The following is a 19518-nucleotide window of genomic DNA, read 5'->3' as shown; positions in this document are numbered from 1 at the left end:
TCTCCCTAGAGGCCCCATATTCCTCAAACTAAAAGTGCATGTAGTCTACGTTAGAGTGACAAAGTTGTAAGGTTAAACGCAACTTACCCTAGTTTCAGAACCAACGAAAAGGAAAAAAAAAAAAAAACTTCTCTGGATCAATCCCTTTTCCATGCCCAGGTTGGAGGAGTACATGGCGGCGACGGAGTCCAGTTTAAGCCCCGCGGTGGAGTCGGTGGTGCCGGCATGTATGTTCGCACCTGACCCGGGTTGCGCGGAGGATTCGCCCGGCGCTGAGCTCAGCGACGCCGGCGACAACCAGAACGGGGAAGCCGAGGATCATTTAGACCTCACTAGCAAGGTGGCTTTCAGGCCTGACAGCTGATATGAACGCTTCTCTGTGTGCATGAATCAATACCTGAGTTTATTTGATCAACGCGTGGTGTTTAAACACAATTAACAACTTTGAATTCAATGTAAACGTTGCTGCATGAGTGACACGTTGGCTGTGCATGTGAACGCCAGCTGGCACTACATCAACAGTGCCGAGACCCCAGACTTACGTGCATGTGTGCGATCTAACCTAGACTTGATTAATATTGTGGTAGGGTGAATTTTAAGGCAGTTGCATTTTTAATTCATGTAAAACTGCAATAAAAACAATATGAAAAAGTTTAGCTACAAACAACTATTTATAGGTGCCCCCAGAATGTATTTGGACACTTACAGTAAGTCACGCTTATGTACAAATGTACAAATATCATTGAATTATATTTAAATTGACAAAATGTCAAACCAAGTTATTGTATATACTGTTTAAATTAGGTTTAATGGCAAAAATAGCTCATAATAGTGACTTGTAACATGCTGTCTAAAGCAATGCAATTTGTTTTATTAAACTTGATTTTAAACTTATTTTTGTAAAAATTTTGTTTGAGAAGTGTGCTTGTGCTATCATTATTTAGAAATAAATTCTTCTTTATGGAAGCTTTCTGCCAAAAAAGTAATTGTGACTTTTTATCTTGCAATTGTAAGTTTATTTCTTGCAATTCTGCAATTTTTTTTTTTCTCTCAGAATTGTGAGATATAATCTCATAATTGCAAGCTATAAAGTCAGAATCGTGGTATACTGTATAAACTCGCAATTCTGAGGAAAAAAGTCAGCTGACAATTCTGACTTTTTATGACTCAATTCTGAGAAACAAAAGTCTGAATTGTGAGATAAAAAGTCGCAATTACTTTTTTTTATGTTTTTATTTCATGACAGAAACAAGCTTCCATACTTCTTTATTTTACAAGTCTCCGAATTCTTTTTGGTGTCACTGTATATGGATATTAAATATATGAAATGCAAAAATGGCTCAGAAAAGTGACTTAGTTGTAGCATGCTGTCTAAAGCAATGCAATTTGTTTTATTAAACTGATTTTTGTTTTAATAATTTGTTATTTTAAATAAAGTAATATAGTAAAATGCATTATTAACTAGTTACTGTAATAATGCAGTGATGTTTTTTGTTATTTGTTGTCAGTTTGCATTGGTCAGCCCTACAGGAGAGCAGTATGACTGTTTACAAAAGCAGCTGCGAGAACGAATGGAGGAAGGATGCGGAGAAACTATCTATGTGGTTGGCATGGGGACAGGTGAGGTTATTTTCCCTGATGTAAATGGCTTATTTAGAGTGCTGATAAATTCTTGGTGTCTCTGTCTCTCAGACGGTGGTGATTATGGTCTGGATGAACGGGATATGGAAGCATCTGTCGCTACGGTGCAGTCTCTTTGCGAACAGGTTGACGGTGACCTGATTCTGCTGAGAGAGAGGATGGAGACGGCGGGACATGTCCGCGATTATCTCATCAGGCGCCGTGTGGGAGAGGCAGACTTCCTGGAAGTCAGGTTAGAAGAGGTTTGCAAAGAACTTAATTAAAAAAAAAAAAAAAAAAGAAGTAATTTTTTTTTCCCCTTAAAATCATTTTTACACATTCTTGCCTCAGAGTGGCGGTCGTAGGTAATGTAGACGCTGGTAAAAGCACACTTCTGGGCGTCCTAACCCACGGCGAGCTCGACAATGGTCGCGGATTTGCCCGTCAGAAGCTCTTTCGCCACAAGCACGAGATGGAGAGCGGCCGGACCAGCAGTGTCGGCAATGACATCCTGGGTTTCGACCAGGAAGGGCAGGTGGTCAACAAACCAGACAGTCACGGGGGCAGCCTGGACTGGACCAAGATCTGCGAGAGGTCGTCAAAGGTCATCACATTCATCGACCTGGCGGGGCATGAGAAGTACCTGAAGACCACCTGTATTCGGCATGACGGGCCACATGCCGGACTTCTGCATGCTAATGGTGAGAGGTTGGTGTGCCTCAGCTGTACGTACTCGGTGGGTTAAAGTTTTATGAACTTTGTCTTTCTCTTTTTCATGAAGGTGGGAAGTAATGCGGGAATCATTGGCATGACTAAAGAGCACCTTGGTCTCGCTTTGGCCCTCAACGTTCCTGTTTTTGTAGTCGTAACTAAGATAGACATGTGTCCCGCTAACATCTTACAAGGTAACGCAAATCTTTTATTTTACTCCAGGAGTTTTATCAACAGAATTTGTGGCATAATGTTGATTAGTGTAGACAATATTTTATTAATTATAACTTTTACTGCACTATCCAATTACAACATCACCAAGATACCAAGCTATGGGTTAGAAGAATATATACAGATTTAATATTGTTTTTTTGCTTTCTTAAAAACTAGAATTATATTTGAAATTTTATTTAATAATTACAATGTAAATTAAAATGTAGATTTGAATACATCTTTATGCTTCTCTGCAAAGATCTTTGGATTTTTAGTGCAGTGTGGAGTTTGCAAACAGCTCCTTTCTGGTATCCTTGCACATTTCGTGCAAAAGTTGTCATGCTTATGCGGTTCTGAAGTTGTAAGATTGGATATATTACGAAGTTAAATTTAAAATTATTTCTTATTTCAATCAAAAAATATTCCACAAGTGCGGTCAAAAGTTGATGTAAAATATCCATATAACCAGCCATTGGACTTGGACCAATCTGACAGTCGTATTTTTGTTTGTTTGTGTGTTATAGAGACACTAAAGTTATTACAGAGGTTACTCAAATCTCCAGGATGCAGAAAAATTCCAGTTTTGGTGCAAAACAAGGATGATGTCATCGTTACGGCCTCAAACTTCAGCTCAGAGAGGTAATTTTACCCAATTTTCACCTGTTGGACAATAAAACTGGAGAGTCTTGGGGGGGGGTTTTGACACTGGGCCACTAATCAACCAATAAGAATGGGCTAAAAAATCTTGGAACACCTTAGCAACTGCATAGCAACACCTTTGCATCCTGGCCACAGGTTTTGCATGAGCAAATACCAACTATATTTTCTTCGAAAACTGTAAAAATTGCGTAACTGTAAAAACTCTTTTATTGCTTTTTGAACGTAGCAACTCCTGTGTCTCTAATTAAATCTATTACATGAAAAAAAGTGATTGGAAAGCAAGATTTCGGAAAAGTGAATGATTTGTACTAAAATGGTTATTTTAAAAATGGTTAAGAATCTTCGTAAGCATCAGCTTGAGAGTTATTAATGTCATCTGAAATAATAAAGGCATACTAAACCAAAGCATTATTTTTGTGGCTAGGATGTGTCCGATTTTCCAGATCTCGAATGTGACAGGTGAAAACATGGACTTGTTGAAAATGTTCCTGAACCTGCTGTCCCCCAGAACCTCATTTAAAGATGACGAGCCCCCGGAGTTTCAGATAGACGACACATATTCAGTTCCGGTATGCCATATACTGTCCTTGTCTTTCTCTCTACCTCTTTCTCAGTCATTTCAAATTCTTGTATCTTCCTAAGGGTGTCGGCACTGTAGTATCAGGGACTACTTTACGAGGATTAATACGGCTGAACGACACGTTGCTCCTCGGTCCAGACCCTCTGGGTGTCTTCATCCCCATCACCGTCAAATCCATCCACCGCAAGCGCATGCCCGTTAAAGAAGTGCGCGGTGGACAGACAGCCTCATTCGCCCTGAAGAAGATCAAGCGCTCGTCTATCAGGAAGGGAATGGTGATGGTGTCGCCCCGCCTCAACCCACAGGCATGCTGGGAGTTTGAGGCTGAGATTCTCGTACTCCACCATCCAACGACGATATCACCGAGATACCAAGCTATGGGTGAGCAGAAAAGACAAAAGGTGGCTGCTGTTTGTTTGCGGTGCTCTGTGACTGAAGTCTGTCTGTATAAACTCTGCATAGCATGAAATGTGCTTATGACGTATGATGTCTGTGCGAACAGGGTGCGTGAGGGTATGTAAAAACTAGGGCTGCCCCCTAATAGTCAACTAACCATTAGTCGACGAGAAGAGGCTTAGTCGACCAAAATTTTATTAGTCGCTTAATCGCAGGAAAAAAAAATCTACAGGCAGTGGCGTAATCACGCAGTCTGTGATGAAAAGATCGTTAACAGCCGGTCTGTGTGGTAATTACAATACATCGGGCAGGACATCCAAACACTCGACTATCATTCATCGACCTCAAATATGGCTTATCATCTGAAACATGTAAGTAGTAGCAACTTTACATGGACGCTTGCTTTAATGTTAACCTAGAAAAATGCGGGCTATTCAGGTGTTTCTGCGGAGTGTGAAAGCTGAATAGTAGCGCACTTACTGCATTACAGCTAACATGGAGGCGCTGGTGCGATCACTTTCACTTAAAAAGTAATTTTTGGTCATACAGAAAAGAGTAATGCATCTTTTGAATCTGTGAAGAGTCTACTTTTATTTGTGTGCATTCACAGTAACAACAAAATGTTGTGCTTTTGTAAAATAATGAAACCAAACAGGGTGCGCTTTCTGCCATCTCTGTTTGTGAACTCCATCGCGCCAAAAAAAAAAAAAGAACCGAAACTCCATGTAAACTTGCCTCACAGACATGAAAAGTATATCTATAGAAACCAAAATGTCTACTTTTAAATGAACCAATTTAAATGAAAAACAAATTTTCTCAGGTTATGTAATCCGTATGAAACGTGCATATAGGCGCGTCCACTACTGCGGAGATGACGAGTCAGCATCGTCAACTTCATCACTGCAGCTGAAAACAGAAAACATTACCAATAAATTATTAAAATGTTTAGACAGTTTCCTTGCTGTTTTTTCACGACACACTCATAATCATTAGGCTACTTTTGCCGGTGCGCTGCTGCAAGCTTTATGCGTGCGCTTGAGCGCTGATTAGGGTATGTAGGCATTAAAGGCTCTTTATTATGATTTATATGGTTTATTAATAAAATTAGTAAATGAATACTAGTTGACCAGAAAAATCGAGGGCAGCCCTAGTAAAAACATATATGTTGACAGGCAGGTAGGAAATCGTATTATTTAATTCAGACCGAATCTAATGATTGGATGAACATTTTATGGTCATATGCCTTCCACAGATGATATAAATTTATGAAATATGTTTATGAAAACCGTTTAACACAGTGATTGCTATCAGGATATGAGGAGACTTTCAACTAGTATAACAAAATGTTTCTGTAGAGAATCACCTATTGCACCTTTAATTATTTGATTGCATTTTTGTTACTCAAGATAATCTATATTAAACATTTGATAAAAAGATTTAAAATAAATATTTGACTGATTTTTTGTTTCTTATAAATATTTTAATAAAACATTTAAAACAAGATTTAAATAAAAATATAAATAAAAAAGATTCAAAATAAGATATTTGGATTTTAAAGCAGTAAATATTTATTTAAAATTTTATTTATTTAAAAATCCAAAGATCTCATTATTTATAAATTAGACACCAGAAAAGGGTAACTAATTAGTCAATATAGATTATGGTATGTTTTTATAAATATTTATTTATAATTTATATATAAACTATATATAAATATAGAATATTTTGTATATAATGTATATTTTGTCAGATACAATTTTATTTAATAAAATACAAATTTTAGCACTTAATTTTGTTTCATTTTACTATATTTTTACTTTTTGTTTCATGTTTTATTTCAACCAATATTATAAGTATAATTCTACACTGTTTACCTTTATGAAATTAGGTATAAAAATGATAATTGTTTAATACTTGAAATATATATGAATATACTATTTGAATTTGAGAAAAAGATTTTACATTTTTATTTTGTGTTATAACCAACATTATAGTATAAATCTATACAGTTTTATCTTTACAAAATATTTGTATAATATCTTTTTAAATATATATTAATATAAATCTACATTAATATATGAATATCTATATGAACTAGCCTTTGCTGCGTTGAAATTCTCTCAATCACACCTTCACCCTCATATTTGCAACAATTTAGTACTTTTTTCATGAGTTTTTCCCTGTCATAGTTCACTGCGGCAGTATCAGACAGACCGCCACCATAATCGACATGAACAAAGACTGTTTACGGACGGGGGACAAAGCCACTGTACACTTCCGTTTCATCAAGACCCCCGAGTATCTTCACACGGACCAGAGACTCGTCTTCAGGGAGGGCAGGACCAAGGCCGTGGGCACCATCACTAAGGTCAGAGGTCATGAATAGAGTTTGAAAACAAAGTTTGAAAAAAACAAAGAATTTCACAGAAACATGTCAAGGTCACATTTCTACTGAAGCTTCTTTCTGCTCTTTAAAAAAATTAAAAAGGTTTTTTATCTCACAATTTTGACATTTTTCTCAGAATTCCGAGTTTATATATCTCAATTCAGACTTTTTACCTCTCAGTTGTAAGTTCATATCAAACAATTCTGAGAAAAATAAAAGTTAGAATTGCGGAATATAAACTAGCAATTCTGAGAAATTCTGAAAAGTCAAAATTGAGATAAAAAGTTGCGATTACTTTGTTTATTCCAAGTTGGAAAAAAGTTTCTGTACATTTCACCCCAAAATCAAAATAAAATATATTTTACATATATAATAAAAAACATCGTGCTAAAACAACTAAATTATATTAATTACTGTAATGGCATTAATTACTGTAATGGCAGTAGCAATACCATAAAAAATCTTAGTGGTCCAAAAAATAGGTTTCATTTTCTTTGTGAAAATTATAATTTCTTATTCTTTTCTTTTTACTTTGGTGTGAAATATGACATGTTCTTGGAAGGTTCTTTGAGATTCGTCCATCTGAATCTGTTTTACTGTATTGGCTGACATTATGAAATATGCATGATTGACGTCTCTACAGTAAATAAAGAGATTCGTTACCTTCCAGCATGAGTCATAAAAACTGGCGACGCATTTCCTTATGAAACTCCTGTCTGTTATCTGTGCGTGTATGACAGCTGCTTCAAACCAAGCCTCAGGCCAAGATGCAGTCTACCAAGAAAACATCGTCACAGGTGGAAGGGTCTTCATCAGCCAGCGAGGAAACTACACAGATGGGAGAAAGCCCTCAAATAGGACAACTGGTGAGAGAAACTTTATTGCAATTTATTCAAAGTCAGCAATAAGTAAATAATAATAATAATTATAATTATATATAATTATTAATAATAATAATTGATATTGATGTAACAATATCAAAATCTCACAATACGATAATACCTCGATATAAAGTCCATGATACGATATTTATTGCGATGTTTAAAAAAAAAGAAAAAAAGAAATGAAGACTTGGAAAAAAGTGCCACAAGTGTTAAACAATGATGTACAAATTAACCATGTCATATCCTGTCCTCTTTTCTTTATCCTCTAATCATAACTGTTGCTTAGAGGTATGAGGTATAGTATGAGATGGGTCAAATGACCTAAAACTCCCCTTTATAAAATAAAATAATTGTACCAGCTGGACCTTGACAAAGGTAACATCTATTATTTTTTCTAACATTCTCAAGAGTTGTATTTGTTAACATTAGTTAATGCACTGTGAAGTAAAATGAACAAACTATGAACTGCTGTTTTTTTATTAACTAACATTAACAAAGATTAATTAACAAATACAGTAACAAATGTATTGCTCATGGTTAGTTAATGCATTAACTAATGTTAACAAATGAACCTTATTGTAAAGTGTTACCACAAATTCAACACAAATAAGATGCTTAAACACGCATGTAAGATCCAGACAGGTGAAACAGAATATTTTTGTAAGGTTCATAAAGACTTCACTTGTTTCTAAAAGAAAGATTTAACAGTATTTTGTTGCCACCTAGTGGTGTAACAATGTAATCGATATAGTCATTATTAGAAGCACTTTCAAAAAGTGATTTATCCTATTTGATCGGTAAAGTAGATACCAGTGTTTATCTGAATAATACACTTTTGTATGCTTCTGTGATAATTTGAATATTTGTAACAGAAATAATGATACTGTGTGTTTGACAAGATTGTTTGTGAAGCTATTTATATCTACACGACAACTGCTCTCTCTAGATCAACGGCAGCACGAACGTAGATTTGAATGTTTCATACAGTCATGTGACCACGATAATATCGATTTTGCTATCGCGATACCACGATATTGATAATATCGTTACATCCCTAATAATAATGTATAGTGGTGTGTGTATATATATGGTAAATATACTGTATATACACTATGTTCCAAATTATGCAAGTGACATATCAGTGGGATTTCAGTACAATAAACATTCAGATTTTAGTTTTCACAAATCTTATGATAGTTCGATAATCCCCACACAATATTAGTTGTTTTCATATCTTTTGCATAACATTGCACCTATTTCATCTTCAAAAAGAGCTTTCTTCCTCCCCATATTGCATGAGAACTGTGACTTGCTTAATAATGTGGAACAACCTCTTTAAGTAGGTTTCATATTTACCTAAGAAGACCTGACAAACTATTTAACAAACCTGAGATTTATACCAGTTATCTGAAAACAAACAAACACTTTCTTTGGGGAAAAAAAAAATATATATATATATATATATATATAATATTACAGTGCCCTCCACAAATATTGGAACCCTTAGTAAATATGAACAAAGGCGGCTGTGAAAATAAATCTGCATTGTTTATCCTTTTGATCTTTCATTCAAAAAATTCACAAAATTCTAACCTTTCATCGAAGTAAGACAATTGAAAGTGGGGGGAAACTCACATTATGAAATAAATGTTTTTTTCTCCAATACATGTTGGCCACAATTATTGGCACCCCTAGAAATTCTTATGAGTAAAATATCTCTGAAGTATATTCCCAGTCATATTTAAATTTTTTTAGCACACCAGGGTGACTAGGAGCGTGTGATTGTCCAGCCATGACTTCCTGTTCCACAAAAGTATAAACATGAGAAAACACAAAGGCCAGATTCCCTTAATCATTCATCACAATGAGTAAAACCAAAGAATATAGTTATGATGTGCAGCAAAAGATTGTTGAGCTTCACAAAATAGAAAGTAGCTGTAAGAAAATAGCTAAAGCATTGAAAATCCCCATTTCCACTATCAGGGCAATAATTAAGTTCCAATCAACTAAAGATGTTACAAATCTGCCTGGAAGAGGACGTGTGTCTAAATCGTCCTAATGCACGGTGAGGAGGAAAGTTTGAGTGGCCAAAGACACTCCAAGGATCATTAGTTGAGTCTTGAGTCTCAGAAAGCCTAAAAAAAATTATCAAACAGCACCTACATCCCCACAAATTGTTCAAGAGGGTTTCAAGAAAAATCCTCTGCTCTCATCCAGAAACAATCTCCAGCATATTCAGTTGTCAGACAAGACTGGAACTTCAAAAGGGACCGGCTTCTATGGTCAGATGAAACTAAAAAAAGAGCTTTTTGTCAGCAAACCCACCAGATGGGTTTGGTGCACACATGGATAAAAAGTACCCCATGCCCACAGTTAAATATACTGCTGGATCTTTAATGTTGTGGGCCTATTTGTCTGCTGGAGGTCCTGGACATGGCCATCCCAGTCCCCTGACCTAAACCCTAAAGAAAATGAGTGGAGTGAACTGAAGAAAAGAAGCACCAACATGGAGCTGGGAATCTGAAGGATCTGGAGAAATTCTGTATAGAGGAATGGTCTCTGATATCTTGTCAGGTGTTCTCCAAGCTCATCAGGCATTATAGAAGAAGACTCAAAGCTGTTATTTTGGGAAGAGGACGTTGCAATAAATGGGTGCCAATAATTGTGGCCAACGTGAACTAGAAAAAAACATTTATTTCATAGTGAGCTTTTCCCCCATTTTCAATTGTTTTACTTAAATGAAAGATTTGAATTTTTTTTTTTTTTTTTTTTTTTTTTTTTAAATGAAAGGTCAAAAGGATAAACAATGCAGATTTATTTTCACGGCCACCTTTGCTCATAATTTTCAAGGGTGCCGATTTTAGTGGAGGGCACTATAAATATATATAATATGTGTGTATTTATTTAAACAATTGTGCTGCTTAATATATATAAATAAAAAATAAAATAAAAAAACCTGGTAGAATTTTAATATTTTTAATTATTTTCAACATTGATAATAATAAGAAACATTATTAATGATTGAGCACCAATAATAACTGAGCACCACATCATATTAGAATGATTTCTGAAGGATCATGTGACACTGAAGACTGGATTAATGATGCTGAAAATTCAGTTTTGCATCACAGGAATAAATGACATTTTAAAATATAATCAAATAGAAAACAGTTATTTTAAAATGTAATAGTATTTCGCAATATTGCTGTTTTTACTGTATTTTTGATCAAATAAATTCAGCCTTGGTTAGCAGAAGAGACTTCTTTCAAAACATTAAAATGTCTTATTATTCCAAACTTTTGAATGGCAGTGTAATATATAATATATAAATTATTATTATTATTATGTTTTTAATAAATACAGATTATTCCAGTTTACGCAAAACCTGATGATCATGTTAATGCTCATATTATGCTACGTATTAAATTCTTTTCCACTTCACATCTCTATTCTTTTAATGTTCCCTTCGGACAGCATGTTATATTCATCAACATTTACAGACGCATACGGTCCCTTGAAATTTCTCAACCCTTTTAATCCCCAATACACAAAAACCTCCCTTTTTCTCTTCTCCTCTGCCTTTGTGGCCAGCAGGGGATAAGGAGACACTTTATAAAGATGAACGCAAAAAGAATAAGTTAAAAAAAAAAAAAAAAAATTGAAGGTAAAAGGGTTTTAAGCCCTTTAAGGTCAAACACTTTAAGCTTCTTAAAATTTTAATTTGCTGTAGTGTAAATCACAGAGGTATTAAGAGCAATACTTTCATGACTATAAAGAACATTAGAGTCTTAATGTAATGAATTAGGCTTTTTTATTTCCTGAAGAGTATTTGAATCCAACAAATCACCTCTGAAAATCAATGAACCGTTAAGTCTAAATAAAAGTTACGTGCTTTCCACGTAACTCTTTCATTAGACTTAACGGTTAATTGATTTTTACATTAATGGTCACTGCAGACCAAATTCTGAGTTTACTTCTATTTAAATGGTGTTCAAATAATAAAAATGTCTTTATTCGCCATTATTGAGATCTTAAATTACAGGTTTATGTACATGAAGTCTTTAATTGCCATTAATTAAATAATCTGCCAAAACTGTAAGAAGCTTTAGCTGATAAACATAAAATATAATTGTTAAATTTAGGAAATAAATAAATTAAAAATTAGGGATGATATATGATATATCGGTTACCATATCGGTATCGGCTGATATATGTTCATTTTTAATGTTATCGTTATCGGCCCAATAAGAAAAATTGGCAGATATATTAAAGCCAATAAATAATGGATTATTTCCTTATGCTGAGACACTTCAGATACACACTGTCCACCATTATGGTTTTGAATGGCTTGAAATATGATTGAAATCTCTTCAAAAAAGGAAAATACAGTTAAGTACAGTGCAAGTCTGTCATATAGGCTACATAATATTATAATGAGAACATTATAATTGTGTGCTTGGGAAATAGCTTTTAATGGTGAGACTTTTGTTTTTGTAATCAGACTCTCAAAAATTATATAAAAATTTTGATTTAGATTTATCGGCCAATATATCAGTTATTTGCTTTCAAATATAAAGAATTATCGGTTATCGGTATCGGCCAAAATGTTCATATCGGTGCATCCCTATTAAAAATGTAAGTCTGAGATTCATTGAATGTCAAAAAAATGAAAGAGAATTGTGTAAATCTTAAAAAATAAATAAAATGTAAGTTTAATTTGTTTTGCTAGGGAAAAAATTACAAAAATCACTTAATATTTATTGATTTATTGATTACATGATTTTGACAAACTAATTCAAATATCCTTCTTGTGCCATTGTGACCATATGACAACTGCCTTAATTACTGTTTGTTATTACTGTACATCTCAACTTTGTTACGGGAAAAAGATGTGTTTTTGATCAACATGGTATTTTTAAAGTGAGACATCTATTGTCAATTAAAAAAAAAAACTTTAATGTTCTTTAAAATACAAAATAAAAAAAAATGTAAGTCCATGTTTTAATTTGTATTGCTAAGGCGAAAATAACAGACAAATCAGTATTTTTTTATTAATTCATTATAACTATTATTCAGTGTCTCTTTCTTATTGAAATAACATGATTTAAACAAAAACTGATTAAAAAAAAAAATCTTTCGAGTTATTTTTGGTGTGATATATGTGACGACTGCCTTTCAGTATGGTTTCTGTTACTACAGCGCTATTTTGTTGGGGAGAAGAAAGTCTTTTCGAACAGCCTAGTATTTTTAAAGTGAGATTTGTATTGTCTTATAAATAAAAATTTGTATTGTCTAAAATAAACTCCAATGACAAACTAAAAAAAAAAAAAAAACTTTAATCTGTTTTTAAACACAAAATTTGAAAAAACAAAAAAACAACAACTATCAACCAGTGAGAAACTCCCTTTAACTCTAGTAACCACCCTGAAATTATTTTGTTTTCATCATCCCTTTCAGTCTAAGTCCACTGGAAGTGGCCGACGGCGTGGCGGCCATCGGCACAAAGGCAAATCAGCACTGAGCAGCGTCACTGGAACGGCAACTACAGCTGCTGGAGTGGGCGGCAACTGAGTTTCCTCCATCTCTCCCACCCATCACCACTGGTCATCTGACTTTAACATTTTAAGTGAACACCAGAGGGCAGTAAAGCCTTTTTTTTTCTCTCTTTTTTGTTTGCTCTCACTAAACCAGACTGATTTATTCCTCCTTAATTAGAAATGCTCATCTCCACTGACACAATCGTGCCAAAACCCTGACTGACAAGCAGCTGTTGTGTTCCTCGTCCACCCGCTCTTTTTTTTCTCACCCTTATCAAACCCTTTTACTTAATATTCTGTTAGCCATTGGAGTCTTAACATTCTGTAGTAAACACCCCGAAATCCCGGATTTTGTAGCCGGAATGTTTCCCCGAGGACCCAATTAAGGAGCCTACGACTGAATCCCTGTTTGTGTTCAGCGATTTTGCTATTTTTCATGTCATTTTCCTCCTTCGATTGAATTTGGCAAATGCTAACGGAGATGAAAGGGAGAAATCTGTTCTGCTTGTCAATCTCTCATGCCCCCTCATCCTCTTCTGATTTTAATGAGCGTTGTAGCTGCCGAGACGCACAAAATCACGGCAGATAAAACCGGTCCCTCTTGGAGCGTCACAAATTAGGTGGCTTTCTGCTCTCCTGTGTTGCTTTTTCATTTCGTGACCCAGCATTGCTTTCAAAAGGTCTCACCTTTTCAACAAAGAACGGGTAGCTAACTGAGATGACATGGCATTTAATTTGGATTCCTGTTTTCGCTTTCTCATTAAACCATATTTTCTCTCTATTTATATTTATTCTAGACTCTTTTTAAATGAATTTACCTGTGCAAGCCACTTTTGATCCAACCAAAGTGAGAGTAGACCTGAATAAATAAAAATAAAATGAACGAGCGCTGACTAATTCACCCACATATGACAGTTTGGTCATTTACTTACCTTACTCATATTGTTCCAAACCAACATTACTTTCTTTTTTGGTGGAAGAGTTGTTGTTTTCCATGCAATTACAATGAATGTTTTTATTTTATCGGATGCTTTCCTGTAATTTGATGGATCAAATGTAAACATTTTACTTAGTGACGGTTCTTTTGCATCACAAACGTATCATAAGAGTGGTCCATAAAACTTGTGAGCTATATTTCAAGTCTTAAAGGGTTAGTTCACCCAAAAATGAAAATTCTGTCATTTATTACTCACCCTCATGTCGTTCCACATCCGTTAGACCTTCGTTCATCTTCGGACACAAATTAAGATCTTTTTGATGAAGTCTGAGAGGTTTCTGTCTCTCCATAGAGATCCAACGCAACTACCACTCCAAGGTAAATTGTTTTTTTGTTTTTTTTTGCTCAAACAAAGCACTCGTGTCGCTTCATAAAATTGAGTTTAAGCCACTGGAGTCACATGGAGTACCTTGATGTCTTTTTCCTACCTTTCTGGACCTTGGAGTGGTAGTTGCGTTGGATCTCTATGGAAAGACAGAAACCTCTCAGACTTCTTCAAAAAGATCTTAATTTGTGTTCCGAAGATGAACGAAGGTGGGTGAATGACACGAGGGTGAGTAATAAATGGCAGAATTTTAATTTTTTTTGTGAACTAACCCTTTAAGTCATACGATAGCTTTGTGCGAGAAACAAACTGAAATTTAAGTCGTTATTTACTGATATTCTTATTCCACTGTTAATTGTTGTAAGCAAATTGAGTCAGTGTGTAAATAATGATGGTTCTTTTGCATCACAAAAGTACCATAAAAGTGGTCCATAATACTTGTGTGCTATATTTCAAGTCTTCTCAAGTTGTACGATAGCTTTGCACGGAAAACAAAGCGAATTTAAGTTATTTACTGATATTCTTCCCCTACTGTTAATCATTGTAAGCAAATCGAATGAATCATTCAGATGGTTTTGTGACTCAAAGATCTGACTCAAAAGAATGATTTGTATACAAATTAGTCGACAACACATATCTCATGAACTTTACATAGAGATGTAGGGTGGACGCCAATATATTTTATATATATATAATTTTGGTCTGTTTCTTACGCAAAGCTTACTTGCCATAGAAGTCATGTGGACCACATTTATGGTGCTTTTGAAGCTTGAAAACAATAGTTCCCAGTTTAATTGTGAAAAGAGCAACTGTTGCACAAAAGAAAGAAAGTCATTCAGATTTGGAAAGACTGTAGGGTGAGTAAATGACCAAATTTTCACTTTTGGGTGAACTATATCTTTAAATATAAACCCTAATTGGAGTTGATATGAAGTGGAGAATATGAAGCCCATGGTAAAATACAAATCCAGACCAAAAGAGTTCTACACCGAAAACTTCAAATCTTGTCTATCAGGATACAGTTTCATAATGTCCATTGCAATTTTTTGACAAAAGAAAAACACAATGCCCACACAATTGAACATAAATAGCTTTCATTTACATAGTTTTCATGAGCCCAATGCTGCATTCACAGAAGGCATTGTTCATGGCAGTTCTGGTTCTTGTTCTTGGGTTTGATCTGCTGTTCTTATTTTTTGAATCAATAAAGGTGAACCACAAGGTCTGTACTATCAGGAAGATCTTTAGACATTGATTTTAGTTTTATCCGAGGCAGCCAAGTAGATTTGAACTTTACAAGCCAAGTACATTTTTTGCACATGATCTCTACAAGTTCAGTCAGAACATTGCATGAAGACCATGCAAGCCCTTAAGTTATGCAAAATAGATTTTCTTCAGGAACCTGGTGGATAATATTATTATTATTATTTTTTTTAATTTATTTTTTTTTTTCCTGCCCCAGGGCTGGTACGTAGTATGATTTTCAGACAAAAATAGTTTGAAGTTTTAGAGCATTCAGTGCATTGGATTTTTTTAAAGTTATTTTCTTTTTGATTCAATCCCCGTTTAGTGCATTGTTTCCGTTCTTGCATTAAAAATGTATGTACATTATGTACAAATGAAACAACATGCAATTTGTGTTGTAAATCCTTTTAAATAAAATAAAAAGTTATACAAAAACTCTAATAAATGCAGTTATCAGTCACTTTCCTGTATTGTTTGACAAATCAAATGTAAAGATTTTACTTTAATTGTCTTTAATGTGTACTGTTATGTCTCTAGTTTGTCTAATGTGAAACAACTCCTGTGAAACTATTGAACTGAATTATTTGTAAACATTTAGTTTATTCTCCCTCAGACACTCATTTCTAATTTGTTATTCGCTCTTCTCTCCAACATGTCGAACAAATACGCCATAAAAGAATCAAATTACTTACTGTCCCCAGCCCCACTGCTGCGTAAAAAGATATGAAACGCTCTCAGCCAACAAAACTCAGGCATTTAGGTAATTTTGTCAAAACTCATTGAAGTGGCAGCATTAAAAAGCCAGCAGAACATCAAGGCACATGGTCAAACCGAGTCCCGTGGCGCCCCATTGCCTAATTTCTAGCCCTTTATGTCCCTTCTCCCCCGGAGGGGTCGGATGCCAGTCCTGTTGCTGAGATTCCAATAAACGTGTTATTCAAAAAGCCAATTTCAGTCTGCAGCATGTGTCGCCTTGGCATGTTCAATTGTATTGAGGTTTTTGATGCACCAGTAAACGGCATTAAACTCAAGTATTTTTTTAATTCAGTTTTAATTTTCCCCTCCAGCTTTTACATTTTTAAAAACGTGCATGTCGATGAAGTCCATAAGGTCTCCATTTCCCATTTTTGGACCCTTTAAGGTCATTATAGAGTGCAACAGTGCCAACAGTGCAATTTTTTTCAGCGGCCTTGGTTCCAGAAGTATTTTTTTTCCATAGGGATTTTTTTTTATACAAAACAAAGAAAAAATTTGTTAAAGAGTTATAAACCATGAACCAAACCAACCAACTATAAATTGTAACATTACAAACTTTAATTTGAAGCAAAAGGGTATTTGAAAATTGGACAAAAAGACAAAGCTGCAAGACTGTGTACCTAATGAATTTAATGAGGGAAAGAAGAACTACAACCCTATGAAGCATTGTGAATGTCAAATTAAAAAAGACAAATAAAAATAACTTGATTTAAGGATGTTGATTGTGTATATAATAACATTTTACGTTTACTAAAAATATGCATATATATATATATATAATATATAATATATACACACATTTTAGGTGTGGATGGGCACAATTCTCTGGAGATTTTTTGCAAATTCATGGATAATGTAGTTTTTCAACAGGAATTTCATTAAGCATGATTATTTAAAACATAAGGTGAAATGATGCGGACTGATGAATTTATGAAAGCATATACAATTGATTAACAACCTCATCATTAAAAATCAATTCTCCTATGGAGAAAATGAAAGTGATTTTTACATCCCGAACCCAACTGTTGTGCTCTACTCACCCTTGATGTAAAGTCTATAGGCAGTTTTTTTTTTTTTTTCATTTACAATAAATCTAGCTGTTGCATGTACAAAATATGATAGTATTGTACCATAACTTCATAAATTGACTAAAACAAAGCAAAAACACCTGATGTGCATTCTTTATTAATCATATTTAGAAGTAGAGTTAAACCTTGCTGTATTTTTATGTACAAAAGGTATCTCCATCTTGCTCCGACCAAAGTCATTTGAATGCATCTGACATCGTAGTAACCACTTCCAAACTTGTAAATATGAACTTCCCAGGAGGAATTTAACAAACCAATTTTCTGCATGGGTGTTATTTTCTCTTACCTTGTGTAGTTTTGTTCATGGTTTACGAAGATGAAGGTGAGCTATGCAGCCTGTCCATGTTAGCATCTGGTTAACTCAATGAATTTCGAGTTGTGACACTGGTGGAGAAAACAGTTGTTCCCTTCTTTCTGTATACCAGAACATCAGCCTTCGTTTTTAAAGTCATGTGCAGAAGCTGGAAAGTTTGCCAAATTCGTTGTCCTCAGAAGTATTGATTATATTTCAGCATCTAAGGCCACTTAGCGTTTATTAATTAGAGCTCTGCCCCCCATTTTAAGCATGATTGGTTAATCCTCTGTGCATTATTTTATGTATTGGCAGTGCATAACCACAGGCTAATTAACAGAAACCATGTTTGGACAAAGCAAAGAGGATTGAAGCTTCCTCTTTCAAAACAATGTCATTCTTTGACTTTGTTTAGTCTGCCTTTCCAAGATGAAAGACTTTTTCTTTTTCTTTGTTCATTCAAGCCTAGTATATTACCAATTTACAAATTTTGATAGCCATCTCACTGTCAGGCTTCCCTACCTCAACTACAGGCCTGCTTATTTATCTGGTTATAAATACTTCAACCAGATTCTGTTATCTTTACATGGCTACAACTACTAAAAATGCTTAGAAATCAGCAAATTTCAAAAATCAGCAAAAAAAAAAAAAAAAAAATTCCTGAGTTATCTGTCTTGCTTGGTTATTCTAATATGTGACCCTGGACCACCAAACCAGTCATAAGTCGCACGGGTATACAGTGCTCAGCATAAATGAGTACATCCCCTTTGAAAAGTAACATTTTAAACAATATCTCAATGAACACAAAAACAATTTCCAAAAGTTTTATATAACATCTGTTTAACGTATAACATGAAAGTAAGGTTAATAATATAACTTAGAGAACAAAATTTTCAGTTTTACTCAAATTAGGGTGATGCAAAAAAGAGTACACCCCACTGGATGTCTCTGGAGCAAAGCTAAATTTTAGACTACAAATGTCTAATTTAACAAGAACTCAACCACAGGTGAGTCTAATTATTCACTACACAGGTGTCCAGCAGACAGTTGACTATAAAAGGGTGTTAAAACCCCTTCCCATTTCATGCTGTCAGCAATGGCACCACATGGAAGAGAAATGTCACAAGACCTGAGAAAGAAAATAAAATTTATTTTCACCAGAAAGGTGAAGGCTACAAGAAGATCAGCAAAGCTTTACTTATCAGTCAGAATACTGTAGCAAAAGTGGTACAAAAATTTTAAAAAGATGGAACTGCAACCATCTCACAGAGACGTCCAGGTCTTCTGATGAGAAGGGTTGAATAAAATCGGCATGCAAGTTCACTGCAGCTATCTAAAGAAGTAGAAAGCCAAACTGGGGTGACTATTTCCCGTGACACAATACGGTGTACACTGCAGAGGAATGGCATGCATGGGTGCCGTCCACGAAAGAAGCCTTTCCTAAAGCCCAGGCACAAAAAAGCCCGCCTAGAGTTTGCCAGGGCCCATGCTGACAAATATGAAGACTACTGGGACTCTATACTCTGGAGTGATGATACCAAGATAAATGTCTTTGGAACTGATGGCTTCAAAACTGTATGGCGTCGCAAAAGGTAAGGAATACAAAGAAAAATGCATGGTGCCTACAGTGAAACATGGTGGTGGCAGTGTCCTTATGTGGGGCTGCATGAGTGCTGCTGGTGTCAGGGATCTGCATTTCATTGATGGCATCATGAATTCACAGATGCACTGCTCTATACTGAAAGAGAACATGCTACCATCACTCCGTGCCCTTGGTCGTCGTGCAGTTTTCCAACATGACAATGATCCTAAACGCACATCTAAGGCC

At 35.0% G+C, this 19518-nt stretch overlaps 1 protein-coding gene across 1 annotated transcript; it reads left to right on the top strand.

Moving 5' to 3' along the window:
• Positions 1–13766, top strand: gtpbp1l (GTP binding protein 1, like). The gene is given in 12 exon segments (XM_051907804.1): positions 1–340; positions 1509–1620; positions 1693–1873; positions 1972–2275; positions 2277–2321; positions 2402–2525; positions 3069–3183; positions 3629–3773; positions 3847–4165; positions 6370–6548; positions 7307–7432; positions 12908–13766. Coding segments are annotated over 12 exon segments (1953 nt in total). The 5' UTR covers positions 1–151; the 3' UTR covers positions 13022–13766.
• Positions 13767–19518: the final 5752 nt, after the last annotated feature.

The sequence above is a fragment of the Ctenopharyngodon idella genome, chromosome 10 (genome assembly GCF_019924925.1).
Source record: "Ctenopharyngodon idella isolate HZGC_01 chromosome 10, HZGC01, whole genome shotgun sequence".
Taxonomy (NCBI): domain Eukaryota; kingdom Metazoa; phylum Chordata; class Actinopteri; order Cypriniformes; family Xenocyprididae; genus Ctenopharyngodon; species Ctenopharyngodon idella.
The sequence above is the reverse complement of the archived record's forward strand: the minus strand, read 5'-3'. Positions and strand labels throughout refer to the sequence as shown.